The sequence below is a fragment of the Ixodes scapularis genome, unplaced genomic scaffold (assembly GCF_016920785.2).
Source record: "Ixodes scapularis isolate PalLabHiFi unplaced genomic scaffold, ASM1692078v2 PGA_scaffold5__190_contigs__length_132052651, whole genome shotgun sequence".
Lineage (NCBI taxonomy): Eukaryota > Metazoa > Arthropoda > Arachnida > Ixodida > Ixodidae > Ixodes > Ixodes scapularis.
The window spans coordinates 119,269,540-119,289,447 of NW_024609880.1; the positions used below are offsets into that span (position 1 = coordinate 119,269,540).

The 19,908-nt window shown below is 43.4% G+C and overlaps 1 protein-coding gene across 1 annotated transcript; it reads right to left on the reverse strand.

Annotated features, from left to right (window-relative positions):
- Positions 1-3,183: 3,183 nt before the first annotated feature.
- On the reverse strand, positions 3,184-19,372 carry LOC120847902. The gene is made up of 5 exons (XM_040219839.1): positions 19,262-19,372; positions 16,420-16,559; positions 16,073-16,155; positions 6,451-6,537; positions 3,184-3,320 (listed from the first exon to the last, which is right to left on the reverse strand). The coding sequence occupies exons 1-5, from the start codon at positions 19,370-19,372 to the stop codon at positions 3,184-3,186; spliced, it is 558 nt and encodes a 185-aa protein (XP_040075773.1).
- Between the last annotated feature and the right edge of the window lie 536 nt (positions 19,373-19,908).

The window sequence follows — 19,908 nt, forward strand, 5'->3', positions numbered from 1 at the left end:
GGGTTAGTTACCCTCAAAAGGGTTACCTTCACGAGGGTTACCCTCACGAGGGTTACTTACCCTTGTAACCCTCACGAGGGTTACGAGGGTTAGTAACCCTCGTGAGGGTAACCCTCGTGGCTCAAAATGTTTATTCTTCTCGTTTCAGGATTCGTTCTTCGCCGTTCTTATGGGCCGAGAAACCGAGGGACAGGAGGAGACGAGAGCGCACCGGGACGTCAGAACTCCCAGCTCTGGTTGGAGGAAATAGGGGGTAGACCTAGAGCTGAGAAATGTTTTTAAAGAATTATATATTAATATAAAAGCTGACTAAAAAAAAAAAAAGAAACACCCGTAATATGCGATGATTAGTAAGAATAGGCAATTAAAATACCGAGTGTTTTCGGGAAGACATTAAAAAAATTTTACCAAGAGGGAGGGTGAGAAGAAAAAAGAAAAGCTTTTTCTGGAACAAACTGCCAGCGGCGGCGGACGTGAGGGAATGCAAAAAAACAATACTGAATAGCTAATATATATATTAACTAAAATTAACTAAAAACTAAAACTAAAATGCGTCAATTTTAGAAAGAATTTAAGAACGTGTGATGCGCGGGAGTGCTCTAAAGTTACCACTACTGCAGCAGGCACAAGGCTGGCGATGCCACAACCCAGATTCTATTCTTACAGTCCGCGTTTCAGAAAACAAGCCTATACCTATAAACCCCTCTAATAAATCTGATTTATATAAAAAGACTATACCAAATATGGGTTGAGCCATGTTATTTTGAGGTCGTTCTTTGCTTATTTTCGATACACATTCAGAAAAAAAAATAAGTGTATTTTATTATTGTTCCAAATATTTGTCTGCTCTTATAAGTCGTTTTGTTATATTTTCGACTTTTTATTATTTTGAACTGCGTATCGTTTTCTGATCATATCTGCTTTCTGGCTGTTTTCTTTCTTTTTTCTTGTTTATTTAATAGTATTGAAGGCGTAGAGTAAACAAAAACTCAGGGCGACACTTTTACCATGTGGTGTGATAAAAGTCGCCCAGAAAAATGCAAACTGTTGCAGGAAGACCTTGTTTATATACACGCTGAACTTCATTGTTACTCTACGGTCTAGTGAGTTGAGCGGCACGGCAACAGGCTACTGAAAACATACTAGCCCTTTCATACGAGGGCTCTATATTAAATCTTGTCACCGTCATGAGGCGTGGCTCACCAGTAGTTTAGGAATAAATTCCGAGCTAAAGATGACAGTAACAAGATGCGAGTCTTTAAGAAGCAGGAAATACGCACATGGTGATTATTCCAAGACTGGGGGAGAAAAGAGTTTGAAGGGAAACTGAAGCGGTTCTGTATTTGAGAAAAAACACCTAAATCGTCTTCATTTAGCCTCCAGAATCACGAATATCGTGATTATTTTTCAATTTGGTGCACGGAGGCTGCAGAAAATCATTTTCAAAGTATCGTTAAAGTCCCCATTTTTCCGGAGCGTGCCACCATTTGAGGAATTTTTTATTCTTCGCATTCGGGCATCTTCAGCTCCTATCAAAGCTATGCACGAGACCTCTCGCTATCTTTAAAAAAGGTCACAAAAAAACGTCGCGACGGGTGTCAATTCGGTGTCCGTGCGAGGGAATATACCTGGCAAGCTTGAAATTGCACGCACTGCCCACACGAGCGACACGCGCTTGGCGGCCGAAAGATCCTGGTATGGCGTAACGACTGGTTGGAGGTTTTTCGTGTTTTCTCGCGTTTAGTAACATCTTCGGGGAAAACGCACGAAAAAAGATGACAGAAAAAAGGGGACAGTCACCCACAAGAAAATCAGTACTTTTTTTGCTATTCGAAACTTGGCATAAAAGACATAATATGGTGAACGTAAGATGTTCATCATAACATATTGTGATGATGTTACTCAGTGTGCAAATGAAGAAGTGCAAGTCAACCATGGATCGGCTGAGAGGAAGAAGGAAGATGACGAAGAAGAGAGGAGATTGGTAGTGCGTGCACGCAGAGCGTCCAAAGGACTGGCCGGGAGAGCGTGCTGGGTTGGAACGACACCATCGACCAGGGCAATCGGGGTTCGCTCCTACTGTCTGACCGGCAGCCTGTTCCAACGAGGGCAGCGCATAGAAGCCTACGCTACCCGGCTTCCTACTGCGCGAGCACTTGGTGCGGTGACTCGGGTCATCGAAGGAAGCCAACCGCTCCCGCTCCTGACTGCCTGCCACAACCGTCGGCCGACAACGACAGCCCCAGACACAAGACCCGCTGCTGCGCATGGTGACTCAAAGACATGGTGACAGTTGCGTTTTCCTTCCTTGCATTTTTTTAAACTAAGTTTTCCTATTTCTTTTAGTATAAGCATATGAACTCTATGATTTCTTTTGTAAATACATGTATTAAGAAAAACGAAGGACGTTGTATCTTGTCAATTATTAACCCCAAAGAACCTCGCAACACGTATGTTTAAATCTCTTGAGATGTGCGTTTGAAAGTGCATTGTAACGTGCATTTCGTGCTGGTCAGCAGTATATTATTTGAATAGTAAAAAGCACATAGTACGAGCACTAAACAAACAACTGGAATGCCAGATATAAAATAAAATATTTTATAAATATTTTATTTTATTTTCTTAATAAATACCTTATTAAGAAATAAGGTTGTTTTTTTCACGGCTGTGGCTTTGCAAGTTTTCTATATTTTTGAGATTTAAGTCGCGCACATTAAAGATTGAGGTTCTAAAAGCAGCCACACTAACGCATTTGAACAATTTTATCATTATATATTATAAAGCACTTCAATACTTCACTGCAAAACAATATATGCCAATAAAAAATCTGACTATTGAAAACAACGATTTTGAACTTGCAAGGCTTTCGAACCTCTTGTGTATTCAAATGTGTGTAGACCTTCACTTCAAAATGAAATATTACATTTATAACGCCGTCAGTGACTGCATCTCCTCGCGCGAGAAAGATGACGTAAGCAGGGGTTCGGTTTGCATGCCGGGGCCTCGGTTGGTTTGCAGGTAGCACTCAAAGACATAGAAAACGCATATTTTAGATCAGAAATAAAGGGGACAATTCTTCTATGATATATAAAGGACTCAATTTTTTATTTCTTTATAACTGCGTACAAACACATGAAGACTCCAGCTTATACATATGGGGCAGTTTCAACATATCAGGCAGTTTCAACCTTCTGTGTGACAGGTGCTTTTATATGGAGATTCTGCTAGAGTCATATTACAGTTGTTTTCGTAAATGCCTTCGCAATTTCGATGGCAATCTTCGCAAGTTGCATTTGCTTCTCGAATAAATAAAATACAACCTGCAAGAACAGAAAATACTTTTTTTTAAATAATATTGAGTCATCATAATAATATCATCAAACTCGACTGGAACAAAACGTTTTAATCTGAAACTTAACAAAACTCAAGAGTCATTATGTTCTAAAATTGGCTACGGCCGACGTTTAAATAAGTGCCTAACTCTCTATTATGGCGTCTGGTAAAAGTTTTAATATTTGCTTTGTTAACTAACGATGCTCTTCGGTTAAGGTCGCTATGGGTACACCGAAATCGCTTTCATGCAGATACCTTCATAGAAGAAATTAGGGCCACTAAATAAGCTACGCTTATTTAGTGGCACTCATTATTTAGTGGTAGTCATATGCCACTAAATAAGCTACGCTTATTTAGTGGCATATGACCAGCACGCTTAATGCCGACTACGTCTCTATTTATTTTCACCGGGAATGAGGGTTCGGGTATCGGTCAAACATCCTATAGAACCGAGAACATTATGACCGAGCACTGCGTAACATTTTCTTTAAAATGAGAAGGTCGCCTGGCACGGAAAAATAGAAGTTAAAATAACAGAAAGACCGCTGATATCCCTGCCTAGTACATGTAGTTCAACCTATCCAAAGTCATCGTAATGAAAAGAAGCAAACTGCGAGAATAGTGTACTTGGATGCGTTACTTGCGGGCCCTGTGTGTGATATTTTGCGAGAATGCGTTCTCAAGAGCCGCAAAACGTTTCTCATGAATGTCAATATTAAATGCTATGGTAACGTAACTTGGGAATCCTCTAAATGTTTATAGCCATAAATGTCATCGCCAAGGCAGAAGAAAGGAGGAGGACTACGCTTGAATGGTTTTTTTAAGGGCTTTTTTCACGCTAAAATTTCTTGGCCAAATCTAAAGGGTTTTTTTTATTTTTTTTTAAAGCGGTAATTTTATAGACATAGATAAGCTCGTGCAGTACCAGTACCGGGTGCTCCATGTTCCGGGCAAGCTCTTGGCAACGGCGGACACCCTTTCTCGAGCGTCCCTGGCGACGACTACGAAAGTGAACCAAGGCCACCAAATCGACTCGGTCGAGCTTTTCGTCAGCGAGGTGGTTAAAGTGTTTGAGAACCTCACTTCCTCTCGTTTCAAGCGTGTAATGGTAATTTGTGTAATGGTCTTTCTCTCTCAGAAAGGGGGATGTAGCCTGACTCGATATTTATGATGCGGCATGCCTCGTGACGTGCCCAAGGCGCATGTGCGAATCTAGCGCGTGATATTGCCTTCGGCGCGGGAGCTGTTAACAAAGCTCACTTGGGTTTCGGGACTCTTCGTGTCCGGCTGCTTCCTTGCCCACGTATACACCAACTCATGTTTATAAACAAACCGGAGCGCCCATAGCGGACGCCACCGGCGCCGCGCATGCGCGGTGGACGGTGGGCAAGAAGCTGGACGTCGTCCATAAACAAACCATTAAATTGCGTTGTTTTCGGCGCCGGTGAGAGTCCCCGTGCTCTTTTTCGCGTTGAAATTGTTGATTCTACGCCCTTCTAACAGTGTCTGACTACTTGAGCGGCTTCAGCAAAATTAACGAGGCTCGTTACACCGCAAGACTTTGCGTGTAACGAGCCTCGTTACACGCAAAAAAAGAAGTTAGTTAAAATATAATTTGAAAATGACTCATGGGGAAGGAGAGCAGCAGTAAATTTAGAAAATTGCTGTTTGACTGCGTGTGCAGCAGCTTCATCTGTGGTTTTCCGAGAAAGGCCCATATATGGCTTCCGTTTTCAGAACGCTTGCATTAAAGAGTATTGGGACATTAAACGCCTTTTTATAAGAACTTTACTTGGATTGTTCTCATGACTCCGATAGCGATACTCGACACTCCGCCGACGCCCTTGCGCACGCATCGTATCGTTATCGGAGGTGTTGGAACGATCTACTGAAACTCTTTATGCTCAACTCTCGAGCGTCTACGTATTTTAAAAAGTATCCATACAATCAAAAAGCGCAAGTTTTGGATTGCATGAGTCCAGGCTAGCCGTGATTTATTCATTGTGGAAACACACAACCATTTACACATATCGAATGACACAAATACCTTTAATTTCTGAAAATGTAATATGCGTTGAATTCTGGTCAGCTGAAATATTATAATCGGTGTTACCATCTCTACAACGTTTTTCCTTTTAAATAAAATATATGCATCACCTACTGAAGTATTTTTTTCAACACATCACAATGATTATACTTACACAAACACTGCTGGGAGGTAAACGAGCACCCTTACACCCGAAAATAGTGAACTAATTCGTCTACATTAAATAGTTACCGGGCTTCGTTAGCCTAAAGTCAAGTTCTTTGTCAGTTTCGAATTATGACTATTTCATTACGCTCATTGCTAAAAACATGACTGCGGCTAACAGACTTGACATAGCAGTCCCTGGATAGCTTATAAATCCCCACATAGAAACAGAATACTGAACATAACGCTGACGTAGCGTTTTGACCCAATTGTATGTCGCTTCCCGCTAAGTGGTATGGAGCCATTGTTAAACGCCATGTTGTAGGTCGAAGTGAGTATCACGGCGCTACTGGCGCAGGACCTGCTGCCGTATGACTCTGCAGGCCTCACGATTAATGGCATTCCGGAAAAAAAAAAAAGGCAGTGCGTTAATTTTTTACGAACACGAAAATAAAGCTTTTCTGAGACGCTTGTTTTAATGCCAGTGTCAAGCTGCACCACGAAGATTGAACTCATAATATTTCACGGTTCCTCTCATTAATTTCAGCTAGAAAATCAATCGGCAAGATATTTTATTGTCTCGAGGGTGGTATTAGAAAATGTTTGGTCATTGTATTTAACAACAAAACTTATATAGAAACATTAATTTTGTTACGTCACGTTTGGCTTGAAAGACTTCTATTGGAATCGAAGATTGCTTTTGAAGCATACAAAATTTGCACGATGAAAATGCGCTGTTGACTTTGGCAATGTTTAAAAAAAATGACCCAATCAATCTTTAGTACTTCCTTCAGTGCTCAGTGGGAAGCCACCAAAAGACGTGCCAACCGAGCTTTTGCGTGCTTTTCTTTTCACGTTAAAATCAATTTCAATATTTAGAAATGAGAGACATACGCTTCACTTTACTATGCACTGATTGTACTCACCGTTTTTGATATGGGGAACTCGAAGAACGAAACAGTCTTCTGTCGCGTCTAAATACATTAAGGGGAATTTGGCAGGTTTGGTGTCATCTGCAATCGGTAATTGGGACATTAAATTGCGAGACCAAAAGAAGAATAACCCAATATATAAATTCTCTAATAATCTGCGCCTTACGGAGACGCGCTAACCTGAAAACTTCAATAGTACCTGGCTCAATTAACATTAATATTAAAGAGCATTATATATATGCCTCGTTCGTGACGTCACACCAGGGGAGGACGGGGCCCCGCTCAGTGGTGGACTTCATACCGCGCGGATGCGCTTACGAAGACATAGGTTGACTGCCCGGACAATCGTTGACATGCCAGTATTTTCAGCAATGGCACCTAACTTCTTAACTCTATCTTTAAAAAAAAGAAAAGAACTTTTAGCTTTTTTTTTATTTTGGTGAAGAAGAAAGAGCAACGAAGCTGTAGCTTCTGTTCTCGACGGTGGCTTTCCAGGCCGGCGATCTGCTCTTCTTTCGCAAGAGAATCTGAAGCGCTGGACGGCAATTGAATCTTAAGCAATAGCCGCCTCACGGCGGTTGAGGAACCATTAGCGCTGCTGCGCACCATCGCCGCTCGTTCCGTTCCCGTTCTTTTTCTAAAGAAATGATGCCGCCATCTATGAGCGACGGCGGCAACCAGTTGTCTGGTTGCCGCCGCCGCTCATAGATGGCGGTAGCTGTCCAGAGTTAGGTCATCATTTCTTTGCCGGTGGACGCAATCCTGGGGCACATAGCCTTTAACAGCTGTACTATAAAAAATTCCGAGATTACGATGATGACGTTCAGCCAGTACGTGCGAAATGTTTGGGCGTTGGTGCGATTGCGCTATGACTAGACAAGTTCGACATGTCACCAGAGTGTCGAACCGAAATTTTTATCGGTTCGGTTACGGTTCGGGTTCACGGCTTTCGGTTCGGTTCCGGTTCAGTTCCGGGAAGCAAAAAATAACGGTTCGAACCGGTTCGAACCGGTTTGAACCGGTTTGAACCGCTAAATTGAGAATATAATTTCCACGTTGTTCTGGCCATATACACTATTTACGCCGTGAAACGTTTAACTATATAGCTTCTTCGATCGTCCGTGCAATTTACTTTTGTTTTTAGGTACCAAAATATGAAATTTAGTTAATTAATTTTGACGCAAGAGTAAAAGAAAATCTACATTAACGCACATAACGTCTTGTTCATACCACTCTACATCCCTTTGTTTACCAGTAACACATATTTTACCTCAATCAAAATGTTTGATTACAAGAGTGAAGAATTGAGCTTGTTGGTACATACCTGTAAATAGATCAGCTAGAAATTTAGAACTATACTGTATTTTCTTGTCCTTTCTTCGTGTTTAAGTAAAATTCTAAAGTTAAAGCTGATTTATTTACACGGTATAAAATATTGTCGCGAAGTGTGTTAGGTCACCTAAAATACCCGTGATTGGTTCAACTTTGTGTCGCAGTACTAAAAGTGAAATCGTGATTGTGTTGTTGATCCAAGGAATTAAATACATCAGATAAAATTAAAAAAATGAACACCTCGTGGCCATATATATATATTACGAGATATTGTTTGCAAAATACGCTTCACAATATATATGTATAAGATGACGACACAACTAAGCTGAAAGCAATGAAATTTTCAAAATGTCACAAACGTTTTAGAATAATTCCTTTCAGATTATTTTTTATAGAAACACCGAGCGGCAATCAAAATGCTTGTTGTTCTCACCAAACATTGTTTACACTCAGTACCGCATGCATGCGACTAATCATGCAGCAAGGAGTAATCGCAATTGTTCACTGTAATCTATAAGCACCTTCTCACTCAGATCGAATCTGGCCCAAAATAGCGCTTGTCCAAGTGAACATTTTCTTATACAGGAGAAGCTGGCATAGCCTGGCTATTGAGGTTTGTTCTTAACGAGATGCCGGGTCAATTTAATTAGTTAATGAGCATCACCCTTGCTAACTGATGATTTTAACGCGATAGCGTTAAGGAGCTCATGTCGCAGACAACCCGATGTGGTGGCGTGACTAGAAAATCTTGATTGATCGATAGGGTGATGACATAAGAGCTAAATGCCCTCGCGCAAGAATTTCAAACAAGCCATAATGCTCATGTGAAAGGTGACATCACGCGTGAACTGAGAGTGATTAAAACATGACATGTAATGCGAATTAAAGGTCAACGTATGTCTCAAATAATTACACTTTTTATAGTAATTCCTTTGCCTTACAGAAAAAAATTAAGAATTTTAGGGGGGACTCGAACCCACGACAGTTCGGTTGCGAGTCAGATGCTTTTGACTAGGCCACGCGAGGCACGCATTCGTGGAAAATGAGAATGCGATGCAAACGAGACCCGTTAAGGCTATTGCGTTCCACTTTTAAAGGCGAAGCTTAAGCGTCCTCCAAGATACTTTTTGGTTAAGTAAAACGAAGTAGTATTTCATGTTCTACTCGAAATGGCAGCTACTTAATTGGACACTTTCTGATGGTTTGCGTGCGTAAACGTCATAGTTCCGCCGCGCGCCCTTGTTTACTTGTTTTTGTCCAGCCCACAGACACCATAAAAGTAATGTTCCCCACATAAAAGAGGCAATAACAAACTTCTATATGTTTGAGAAATGTATGTGTGAGGAACACACAGTTACTTAAATTAGCTTCAAAATCAGGACTGTGCGTAAGGCTGTCACATATCACATATCACGTGCGTGTCGAGGATAAAAACGCTGGAAAAGATTGGCACAACATTTTTCAGATAATTTGGGGGGCATTGCTTTAGGGTGGTCGGCCACTTATATATGTTGTGAAATATTCAGTTAGTAATTAAATATATTTTTATAACGATCAATAAATTTTACTTCATAAAGTTCACTTAACCACCTGAGACTGACGCGAAAGGACGATACTCGAAACTACGCGAGCTGTGGAATCTGCGTAAAAAAGTGTTTTTCTGTTTGCTGATTGGCAGTGTGAAACATCGGGTTGCAGGGTACTCTGTACTCAAATAATAGATTGGAAGTCAAATACATGAAATGTTCAAAAATACAGAGATAATTAATGTTATTTTTCTAAACAATCCCCTACAGAACGCCTTACTACACAAAGAGATGCGTAAAAATGCACACAATGAAATTTATGATATTACATAGATAGGGCGAAGGACAGACAAAGATTCTTAAAATCTTGGTATGAATCACATTTCATCAGCTTGCATGAGCTCGAAACTACACGAAATACTTCCTCGGGAGGCTAATGTTATATTCGGTTTTACCTGCACTTGTTTTGGGCCCTCACTTTAGAACCCTATGCTTGAATAGTCATGCGCTCTAACATTTCTCTAGGCTGCCGTATATCACCGCGAGACTGCTATAAGTACTGCGCAGGTTTACAATTAGGAAGTCCATTGCTAGTGTTGCAAACATCACATTTCACCATAAGGCTGAACTGTTTAACATGGTATGCACGTGACGTCATCACACTATAGGCTGGTGGTCATTGCGATTTCTTCTTGCTGAGAAAATCGAATTCGAAAGTGCAAAATTCACGCTGCAGGAGGTTCAAGCTCAGTGAAAGTCAAGCTTTTTAAAAGCACGTATTGCTATTCTTAGTGCATCGTCGTGAGGAACGGCTCGAGCGTCTGGAACGACAAAAACGTGCTTTTGGCAAGAACGTTTTTGCACACGAAGTCGTTTCCGGGGTCACGCTTTTTGGTCTGCACCAAAGATGCGGGGAAGAGGAACCTTTACAACACAGTAGGTTTTTAAAATTAACCCCCCTCCCCCCACGCACGCACACACGCGCGCACACACATACACACACACACACACACACACACACACACACACACACACACACACACACACACACACACACACACACACACACACACGCACGCACACTTCTTTTTACAGCGGAGCTGCAAAGGGCTAGTTCCCCCAGTACCGTGTCCATCAGCAAACCAATGATGAAAATAAACTCTGGACAGCTCCCGACACCTATAAGTGACGACGGCAACCAGACAACCGGCTTGCCGGTTGTCTGGTTGCCGCCGTTGCTCATAGATGGCGGCAACCTTTCGAGCTTATCCACTCTGGCTTGCCGACTTGCGGCCGGCCACTACTTCGCTGGTCTTCCTTCTTCACCGGAGTGGAGAGGCTGATAGCATTCCTGAAAAATGGCCTCCTCCGTTCGTGTGTGCTAATTCGACAATTTTAGTTGTCACTTATTAATAGCAACCCTTCACTGCTTTTATTTTGCACCCCGTGAAGTTTAAAGGGGTCATAAAACGATATCGGGTTGGAGTCTTCATGACTTTTCCGAGGCGTACTGGTCCTGGTGTGACCCAAGTATACTCGCACAGGCCGCCACTGATTTAGAAACTTCTTTGTCGCGGTGAAACTGCGAGGCTAAAATGAGACCATTTCTTTTAGTCTTGCCTTCGCAAAGATTGATGTCGTAATTGTGGGATCAACCACACCCGCCTGTCGACAGTTGAGCGCGGCTCAAGGATTGGACAGGAGAACTGCGTGAGCATTGTACATCGGCTCGTAACAAGCAATGCTTCGGCGGACACTTGGGTAGTGGCTCGTGTCCAACCACTACGGTGATGAGAATAGCCGAATTCTAACAATGCCTGGAGCTCAGCACGCGTTTTCTTTCTTTCCGACCCCAGTGCGGGGGTATGATCAACGTTGGCGGCATAAGACAGGCACCAGGCCACGTGGCCGCTTCTGGCTCCGAGTTGAGGGAATGAACGATGCTCATATTTCTCGAATTTTTTGGCGACTGCCATTGCCTTGAAAAAAGACCAAAGCCAAGTTCAATCAGTTATTAACGCTATAGGGGGTGATCCTGAGTACAATTTAGTGATGTATAGAAATCTTTTTATAGCTTCTTTAAGCAAAATACAGAGGGGGTCGAAACTTGGGCAATAACTTGAGAACGACGCTCGTGTGAGACTTACAGCGACTGCCAACGTTCGGCTGTCCCTCTGAGGTCATTAAAATCTTATTTTTTTTAGGTATTCCTTCCGCACACACATGTACTTCTATGTAATGTCATATTAGTAAGTCTCATCTAGTCATTTCAATACATCTATTCTCGGGGACATCTTTCGGATGCAGTTCAGCAACAACGAAAAAATGTTTGGGTCCCTCAATGATGTACAATTGGTCTTGCAACATTCTTTTGTAGGGCTGGGCGTCGATTAAAAGTTTTAACCCGATTAATCGCCACCCTTTAATCGATTAATTAATCGATTAATCGGTCTCGTTTATTTCATTAAAAAATATTAAAAGAAGTCTTTTTTTTTTGCTGAATCTGTGATAAACGGTGCAATGCACAACTTGGATTATTAATTAATCAAGATCACTATCAGATATCTTTCACAAAATATTACTTTTGCTGCGTGAGGCAAAGATGTTCGTTGATATTCTCTAGAAAGAGCGACTTCCTTTCATTGTTCACAATAGTCTCTACTGCACTAAACAGACACTCGAACGACATTGAAATGGCCGGGGACTTGCGTAACCTCTGCACTAAATCTGATGCTAAAAATATATCGCCTCTATACAGTTTACCTTATTCTAAAATTTGACCTAAAGTTCGCCCTTCGTACAGGCGTACTCGTCCACGTCTGCGTTATGGAAGGGTTTGACGGAGGCTTATTGCGGAGAAGGCGCCGTGTAACCGAGCTTTCGGTTGCACGTCAAAAGATCCCCAGGTGGTCGAAATTAATCCTCAGTCCTCCGCTGGGGCGTGCCAGATGCCCGTCGTTGGTTTGGCACGTAAAACCCCCAAATTTGACTTTGATGGAAGGGTTCAATTTAGAGTTTTTTGGTTCGTCTAAATTTTACCGATTAACCAGTTAAAAAATTTAATCGCGATTAAAGCATTAATCGATTAATCGGTAGGTTAATCGATCAATTGCCCAGCCCTATTCTTTTGTACTTTCAGTAAATACTGTTAAGAAGTAACCCCTGACGTTGATAGCTTGCGAAAACGTTCATTAGTTTTCCCCTCCGCGCAATAGCAGATGCAGAAAAAATAAAGGAAAGAGACAGCTGTCGCTCTCCTCCTCAACTCGCAATCTGAACAAGCGGCCAAGTGATCTGACGCTAATTATATACCGTCAGTGTTCATCATAGTCATGCCCTAGGCGGCTAGGGTTTGGAAAGCAAAAGCTTGGGCTGTGCTTTAGACATTTTTAGAGTTGGGCTTTTATGATATTTAGTTGACATGAGCCGTTACCCGAATGTTTGACGATGCTGACTGTCAAGAACCCGAGCACTCGACTCGTGGTTATAAAAATCGCTTACGTCATGGCGTCACGTGACTCTCGGTGCAAAATCGCGATGTCATGTAACATCACGCTGTCAACAAGGTTAACAGATCTAGTGACTTCCTCGAATTAAATCGAGTTGACGCAGTGAGTCATGTGACGTCATGAGGTCACGTGGCATTACTTGGCAATATGTATTGACACTATGGCGTCAAGTGACTACGTGACACATGGTTAACCATAGTGCCGATACAAAAGCGCCACGGAAACCCAATTTACCATACGTTGCCTTCTGTATATGACAATTTTGAGCAATAGATAGAAATACAGCCGCCAATTTTTTATTCCTATTCGTTCATTTCGTGCTACTAACAAAAAATAAAAAATAAATTACCTTGAACCGTTTTGAACCGGTTACCGTTATATTTTTTTTCGGTTCGGTTCCGGTTCAGTTCCAAGATGGCGGCGAAAATTTCGGTTCGGTTCAGTTCCGGTTCGGCTAAAAATAACGGTTCTGTTCCGGTTTTCGGTTCGGTTCGGTTCCGGTTCGACACCCTGCATGTCACCGACGACGTTTTGTCGCGAAGGGCTGTCGTGTCGGCAAGACAAGCTTCATTACGCGTCCCAAAATTATTTTACCAGGGGCTCTAAAATCCTCTCGTAGTGAAGTGTTTACGATTTCGCGAAGTACTGGTAAATAACTCTAGTCCACCGTGCCGCGGATGGCACAACCCTATGTCCCGGTGTTGGCGTCTCGGCGAGCGTGCACTCGGGGGTCGCCGCCACACCGACGGTGCGCTCAAAGCGTGGAAACAGCGTGATGAAACGAAAAGCACAGTGCATCCACGTCACGATCGGGAAAAGCCGATGCAAAGACGTGCGCGAACATAGGCAACGTTAGAAAAGTGTCGTCACTTGCTGCTACGAAATGCGTTCCGCGAACTTCATAACGCGCATCCGCATCTCTTCTCTGCCACTTATACTTTTTCTAACTTGACGGCTACTCTGTCGCGGGGCATGTCAATAAAACGATCTTCGCGATTCGTAGCAATGAACCTTTTCGAAATACCGACGGCACCAGGCGGTGGCTGCACGATCTAAAAATCGAGGAAGTGACCTACTTGCGCTACCAATCGCTAATGGGAGCTACGCTACCAGTTGCTTCGATCTCTGAGCTGCGTCGCGTGTCGAACGCGATTTTAAAGAGGGAAATCCCTAGCGTCCACCCAAACGTGGTGTTTTTCTTTCCGTCCACTTTCTTTTTTTGTGTAACCCAATTATATATATGCTGCAATTACCTGTTCTACTCGCTTATCCAAAGGTTCATTCCGAATTTCCTCGATTTTTCGTTTCGACTTCCGCCGCTTGGCATCGGCGCTCGAGCATGCGCAGAACGCTTCACGGAAAAGCTCCATTGCCTCAGCCCAACGCGACGGAGTTTACCATGGCTCTCGCTGCCAACGGCCGTCGACTCCACCACCAGCATGGTGATTGCCGGCGCACGACATTATGTGAGGTGGGTACAAGGCGTGTATGCTGTGTAAATTTGCAGAGCATAAAAAAATAAACAATTACACTAGCTCCATTTGATTTACTTGCACCTCCTTGGACGGGTGTAGAAAAAAAGTGAAAGCGGTTTACAACTCCCAGGAGCGCAGCTCTTGAGGAGGAGGAGGGAAGGGTACTGGGGGGGGGGGGTGAAGTGACCTTGGGGGGTCACGTGACCTTGGGGGTCACGTGACCTTGGGGGTCACGTGACGATGCCGATGATGTCATCAGTGACGATGACGATGCGGACTCCGATGACGTCATCAGCGATGATGACGATGACGATGCGGATGTCAGTGACGTCATCAGTGACGTCACTGATGACGTCATCCGTGATGATGACGATGACGATGCGGATGCCGGTGACGTCATCAATGACGTCACTGACGACGTCATCAGTGATGATGACGATGGCGATGCGGATGCCGGTGAGGTTATCAGTGACGTCACTGATGACGTCATCAGTGATAATGACGATGACGATGCGGATGCCGGTGAAGTCATCAGTGACGTCACCAACGACGTCATCAGTGACGATGACGATGACGTTGCGGATGCCGGTCACGTCATCAGTGACGATGACGTCATCGGGAGGTCACGTGGCTTCGGCAGGGGGTCACGTGACCCTGGGGGATGGTCACGTGACCTCGGGGGGGGGGGGGGTCACGTGACTTCGGCTGTCACGTGACCTTGGGGGTCACGTGACCCTGGGGAGGGGTCACGTGACCTTGGGGTGACCTGGGGGGTCGCGTGACCTTGGGGTGACCTTGGTTACGCCGACGCCGACGCCGACGCCGCTCAAGCCGGGAACGGGCCCCTAAGAGCTGCGCTCTAAAAGTGTAGGCCAGTGTACTTGCGGCATGTGTATTGAAATACGACAGGAAGTAAACCGCCCTACACTTTTCCGCACCGGCGCAGGAGGTGCAGATAAATCAAACGAAGCTGGTACGACAGCTTCGCTCAAATCCTCAATAATACTTTATTACCAGCCCTGGAAAAAACATGCCTGAGCGCGAACATCACAGTCAAAGACCCGACTTTACATGACGTGCTGCGTGTTCATGTGCTGATTCAGTAGTCGCGTTAAAACGTAACACAAGCCGTATTATTTCCTGTACTTCGTAACGAACGCATGGCTCAGCATACTTGTGATGTGTTGGTCAGAATGTCGGCTCGTGTGACTCTTGAATTCTTTTTGTTAATTTTCTCTAGGCCCCACTTAATAAATTATCCCTCAAATGCAATTTTTTTTTAATAATCAGATTATATTTTTAGCAGCGGAGTGTGTAGCCTGCTTCTCGGCAGCCGTCCGTTCATTAACCACCTAAATTATAAAAAAAAACTTGATCGGCAAGATGAATTAATTCGCTTTTTGCATACTTAGTGAGAAATTCGGCACAAAAGCCTCTTTGTCGTTGTAGCATCTTGTATTAAAACGCTTAGTGCCCCAGCAGAATTCGTACGACTAGGTCACACCTTTTTTTAATACTCACAGCGGTTAAGTAATACAGGAGATGGAGACGTTTATAAAGAGATTTGGAATATAGTTTAAAAGGCGGTCTGGAAAATATCTTTGCATGTGACCCTCAAACCGCAAAACAGAATGAGGCACGGCATTGATCGGGCACGTTCACGGCAACTACAATCTTAGCGACCGCAGGGTGCCATGCTAACGTGTGATCGCGTTCCTTATCAGAGAGGGCGATGTTTCCCACGTGAATATAATATGCGTAAGTGTATACATACTTGGTGTGAGTTTATGCAAGATTATATTCGGCTTGGTGTGTCCTTTGCTGGTTTCAAACTGGAGTGGGGTGTCGAATCCAGTACTGCGCAATACAAGAGTATTTGTAAGCAAACTTTAGATATACGAGCATCGGTAGGCCGTTTTAGGCCACTGACAACCTAAGAACGTGATGGACGTGGCCAGTCGCAACTATCTCGCCACCTCTGGACAGTCGGTAGAATTGAAACATCACCGAGTGCGTTTTATGAGGAACGAATGACGTGAAGGGACGAAAGCTGTGACCGCTGGTCACGTCCTGTTGTTATTAGGTTGTCGGTGACTTTAAGAGTGATGAAGTGAGCATTACGTTTTTCCATTGATTCGCAGCCGAAGGTGAAGCACATATGTGCCGTTCACGCATGACACAGTGTTCCAAAAGCAATCCGCCCCAGGCAAAGGATTATAAGTAGAATACTTTATAAAAAGTTTTTCCTTATCATCACGAAACTGAAAAGAAAAAGAGGCAAGAAAACAGATTACTAGTTTAATTTAATTTTGTTGGGCACGGACGACAAACTACACAGTGTCGATCAATTAACGCGCGTTTCACACGCACCGGCCGCTCACTGTCCGGAGTACCGAGCGCTAATAAGCGTTTAGATGAACAAGTTTGTCTAGCACAGGCAGCCAATCTGGTGAATCACTCTGCGACTTAAAAACTTATCGTAAACAACAGACACTTTCGATGAAGTAGTTTCGGACCGGTCGAGCATTTACGCCGCCGTGTCGTACCGCCATCCTAGATTTCCACAAACTGTGGAGACTCAACAACGTCAACAAGTCTTAGGGCACGCCCGCTTCGTTGTCTGTCGTAAGCGAACGGATGCCAAAAGCCGATAGCCGATATAGACCAACGCATTTATTAAAGTAGGCTGCAGAACGTCTTAGTGAAACACTCCGTCCCAGCGGACTAGAAAATATGGTTTACAGTTTCTGGCTTTTTACATATGGCAGACTCCCCCCAAAAAATAAAGACGTCAGAAATATTAAAGAAGGCAATGTTTCCTTCTTTCCCTGAATTCCTCCAGCACACGACTCCAAATAAACTACAAAAAAGATCGCAATTAAAGAAGCACTCGATAAATCTGAAAGTTAATCGATGAACTGCCCAGTCCCGACATGCATTAGGTTAGGGCGGAGGGTTATCGGAAAGTCGCGTGAAAGTCGCTAACTGTCATTAGTAGAAGTGTGTTGCTCCGGCCGATGCTGACTGTGTCGTGGTGCGGCTCGTTTGTCGGAGTTGCAGAGCCTACTACGTTTGGATAGAAGATGATATAGCCAGAAATTTATAATATTAGCCTCATGACATCCGCCGGCCTTCCCGAGAAAATTGAAGCGGGTGAACCCACACTATGGAGAAGAGCATCTAATTACACGCACGCTGTTGCGTTGCTCGGTTACACTCGTGTTGTACACTTGCGGCAGATATATTAGAACAGTTTGTTTCACTTCAGGCACGTAACCAAGATTTTGTCTCGGGGGAAGGGGGGGGGAGGGGGGAGGCCGCCCATGACAAAATGCTGTATGAGGGGGAGGGGGAGAGGAGGTCCCAACAAAATCGAAGATTTCGGCCCCCTCCCTCCCCCCCCCCCCCCCTCCCCTGGCTAAGTGCCTGTTTCACTTGTTTCAGTTGTCCTGACAACGAACAGATTGCGGATCGTAACTTGAAGGGGCACTCTCCTCTGATCGCAGCGTAAACACATTACTCCGACTCTGAAACACTTACCCATACCTTTGGCACAGTAAATGGAAACACTGGCTACAGCAGAACTTCCTTACTCATACAAGTTAACAATATTACGGTAGTTTCCAACACAGCCTAACTCTACTTCATGTGAAATATTTATATTACAGCAAAAACTCTAAGTTACGAAAAGAAAATGCATAGAATCTGCGATTCTACAACCCACAATACCAGTATCATGCAAATATGCAGGTTGGAATTCCTTGTTTTGTTTAATTTCTACGCTGGTGAACCAATACATGTCTTTTGAAACTAAACCAATATTTAACATATATGGTGCAGTTCACCCGGAAACAGGCCTCAGTTGTGGTGATCCATGCTTCCTTATGTCAGCCTAGCGCAGGCGACGCATCCACACAAGCGATTCTTTATATTTTGGGCCGTACGCTGGTAATACGATTCGATCTTCGCCGTAGCACTGAACAGTATCGCACCATTTTCCGCTAAAGTTGTTTTCTAACCGGTACTATGGGACAAAATAAACGCAAGAATTCACACCGCCATGCGCGCGAACGTGGAGATGCTATGGGGCGGCCATGCTTCTGCCCCCGCTTTGATAACGAGGATTGCGCGACAGTAGCACCTCCTCAGGGTCGATCTCGAGACCAATAGCACGAGTAGCTGACACGTAGCTGAAAGAAAATTTATTTAAAAAGTGTAGAATTCTTTGCTTTGCTCTGCCAACTTATATATAAGTGGATGATCAGCTACTTGGTAAATAGTGATTTGATGTGGCGTATAATTTTAACAACATAGCAATCGGTAATATGCTTTTTGAAACTTCAAAATTCTATTTTAGTCGCGTATGATCCCGTATAGAAAACGTGTGTTCAGTGTGGGTCGTTAGCCTAATACTTGCCCTGACAAACAACGACCAATTCGCCATAACTTCAACTACAATAGTAAATAATCCCATAAAAACTTGGTTACGTCCAATGAACAAACTAAAATTTCAAGATATTGTCTTCGCCAGAATTTGTTGAAAAACATTTTTATAATTATCTAATTTCTCTATATCACACGCTCATGGTATTACTCATATAAGACCAAGTTTTAACGTTTCTCTCGGAGAACTAACCATGCCTGATGAAGTGCCTCACATTGCATCCAGGCACGCTTCTGATAGGCAAACAGTGAAGTTGAATAATAAAAAAAGCTTAGTTCATCAATGGTCGGCTAGAAACCGCACATGGGGTCCCTGTTGTGAAAAAGATGAAATCTTCCCGAATATTTCAACGAACATTTTGTGAACGTGTTATCACGATGTTATATAAAAAAAACTAAAAACTAGGGTCAAAGAACTTCAGAAATTTGAAGGACTAAGATAACTCCACTACATGAGCCACACAGCACCTATGTAGTGGTCTCATGTGACCCCTACACGGTGCAAGAACTGGAAACATACCACGTATGCGTGCTGGTATCTTTCATATTCAGGATCATTCTCGATGGGTATCTTCGCAACTTGTCCGCACACAAAGATGCACATTGCGCATAAAGCAGTTGTGCGTAACATTCCGTATTTTGCTAGAGCAAAGAAAAAGCAAACAGGCAGAAGCTAGCCCCGGTCCCTTCTTTTATATTGTATTATCTCTGACATTAACGTATGTTCACTGACAATAAAAGAGCGACATCAGCTACAAAGCTTTCCCGGATGTTTACTACCATTTTTCTACACAGCTCGTACGTTCGATGTCGGCTTCCGCACTATTGTGACCTTTAGAGTATTCTCCGCACAGGCCTTTGGTAGGAAACAAAAAACAATCACAAAAACAACATGCCTATAAGGAAAACTATTGAATTGTAGAGCTTCCGGCATTACAAAATCCTTGTTCATGAATGTCAGGTCTTCCTTTCCGGGAATTCGTACTTTATGACGAAGTTTAATCCTCAATGTTATGCTGATAGCTTCTTAGCTAGATGTTACCGTTCGGCCTTCCCAGACTTCTAGCGGAACGTGTTCGTATAAATAACTACTGCACCTGTGAAACTATGTATAAATTAAAATAAAATAAATTCTCATGCACCCACTGCATAAATGAAAAATTTTCA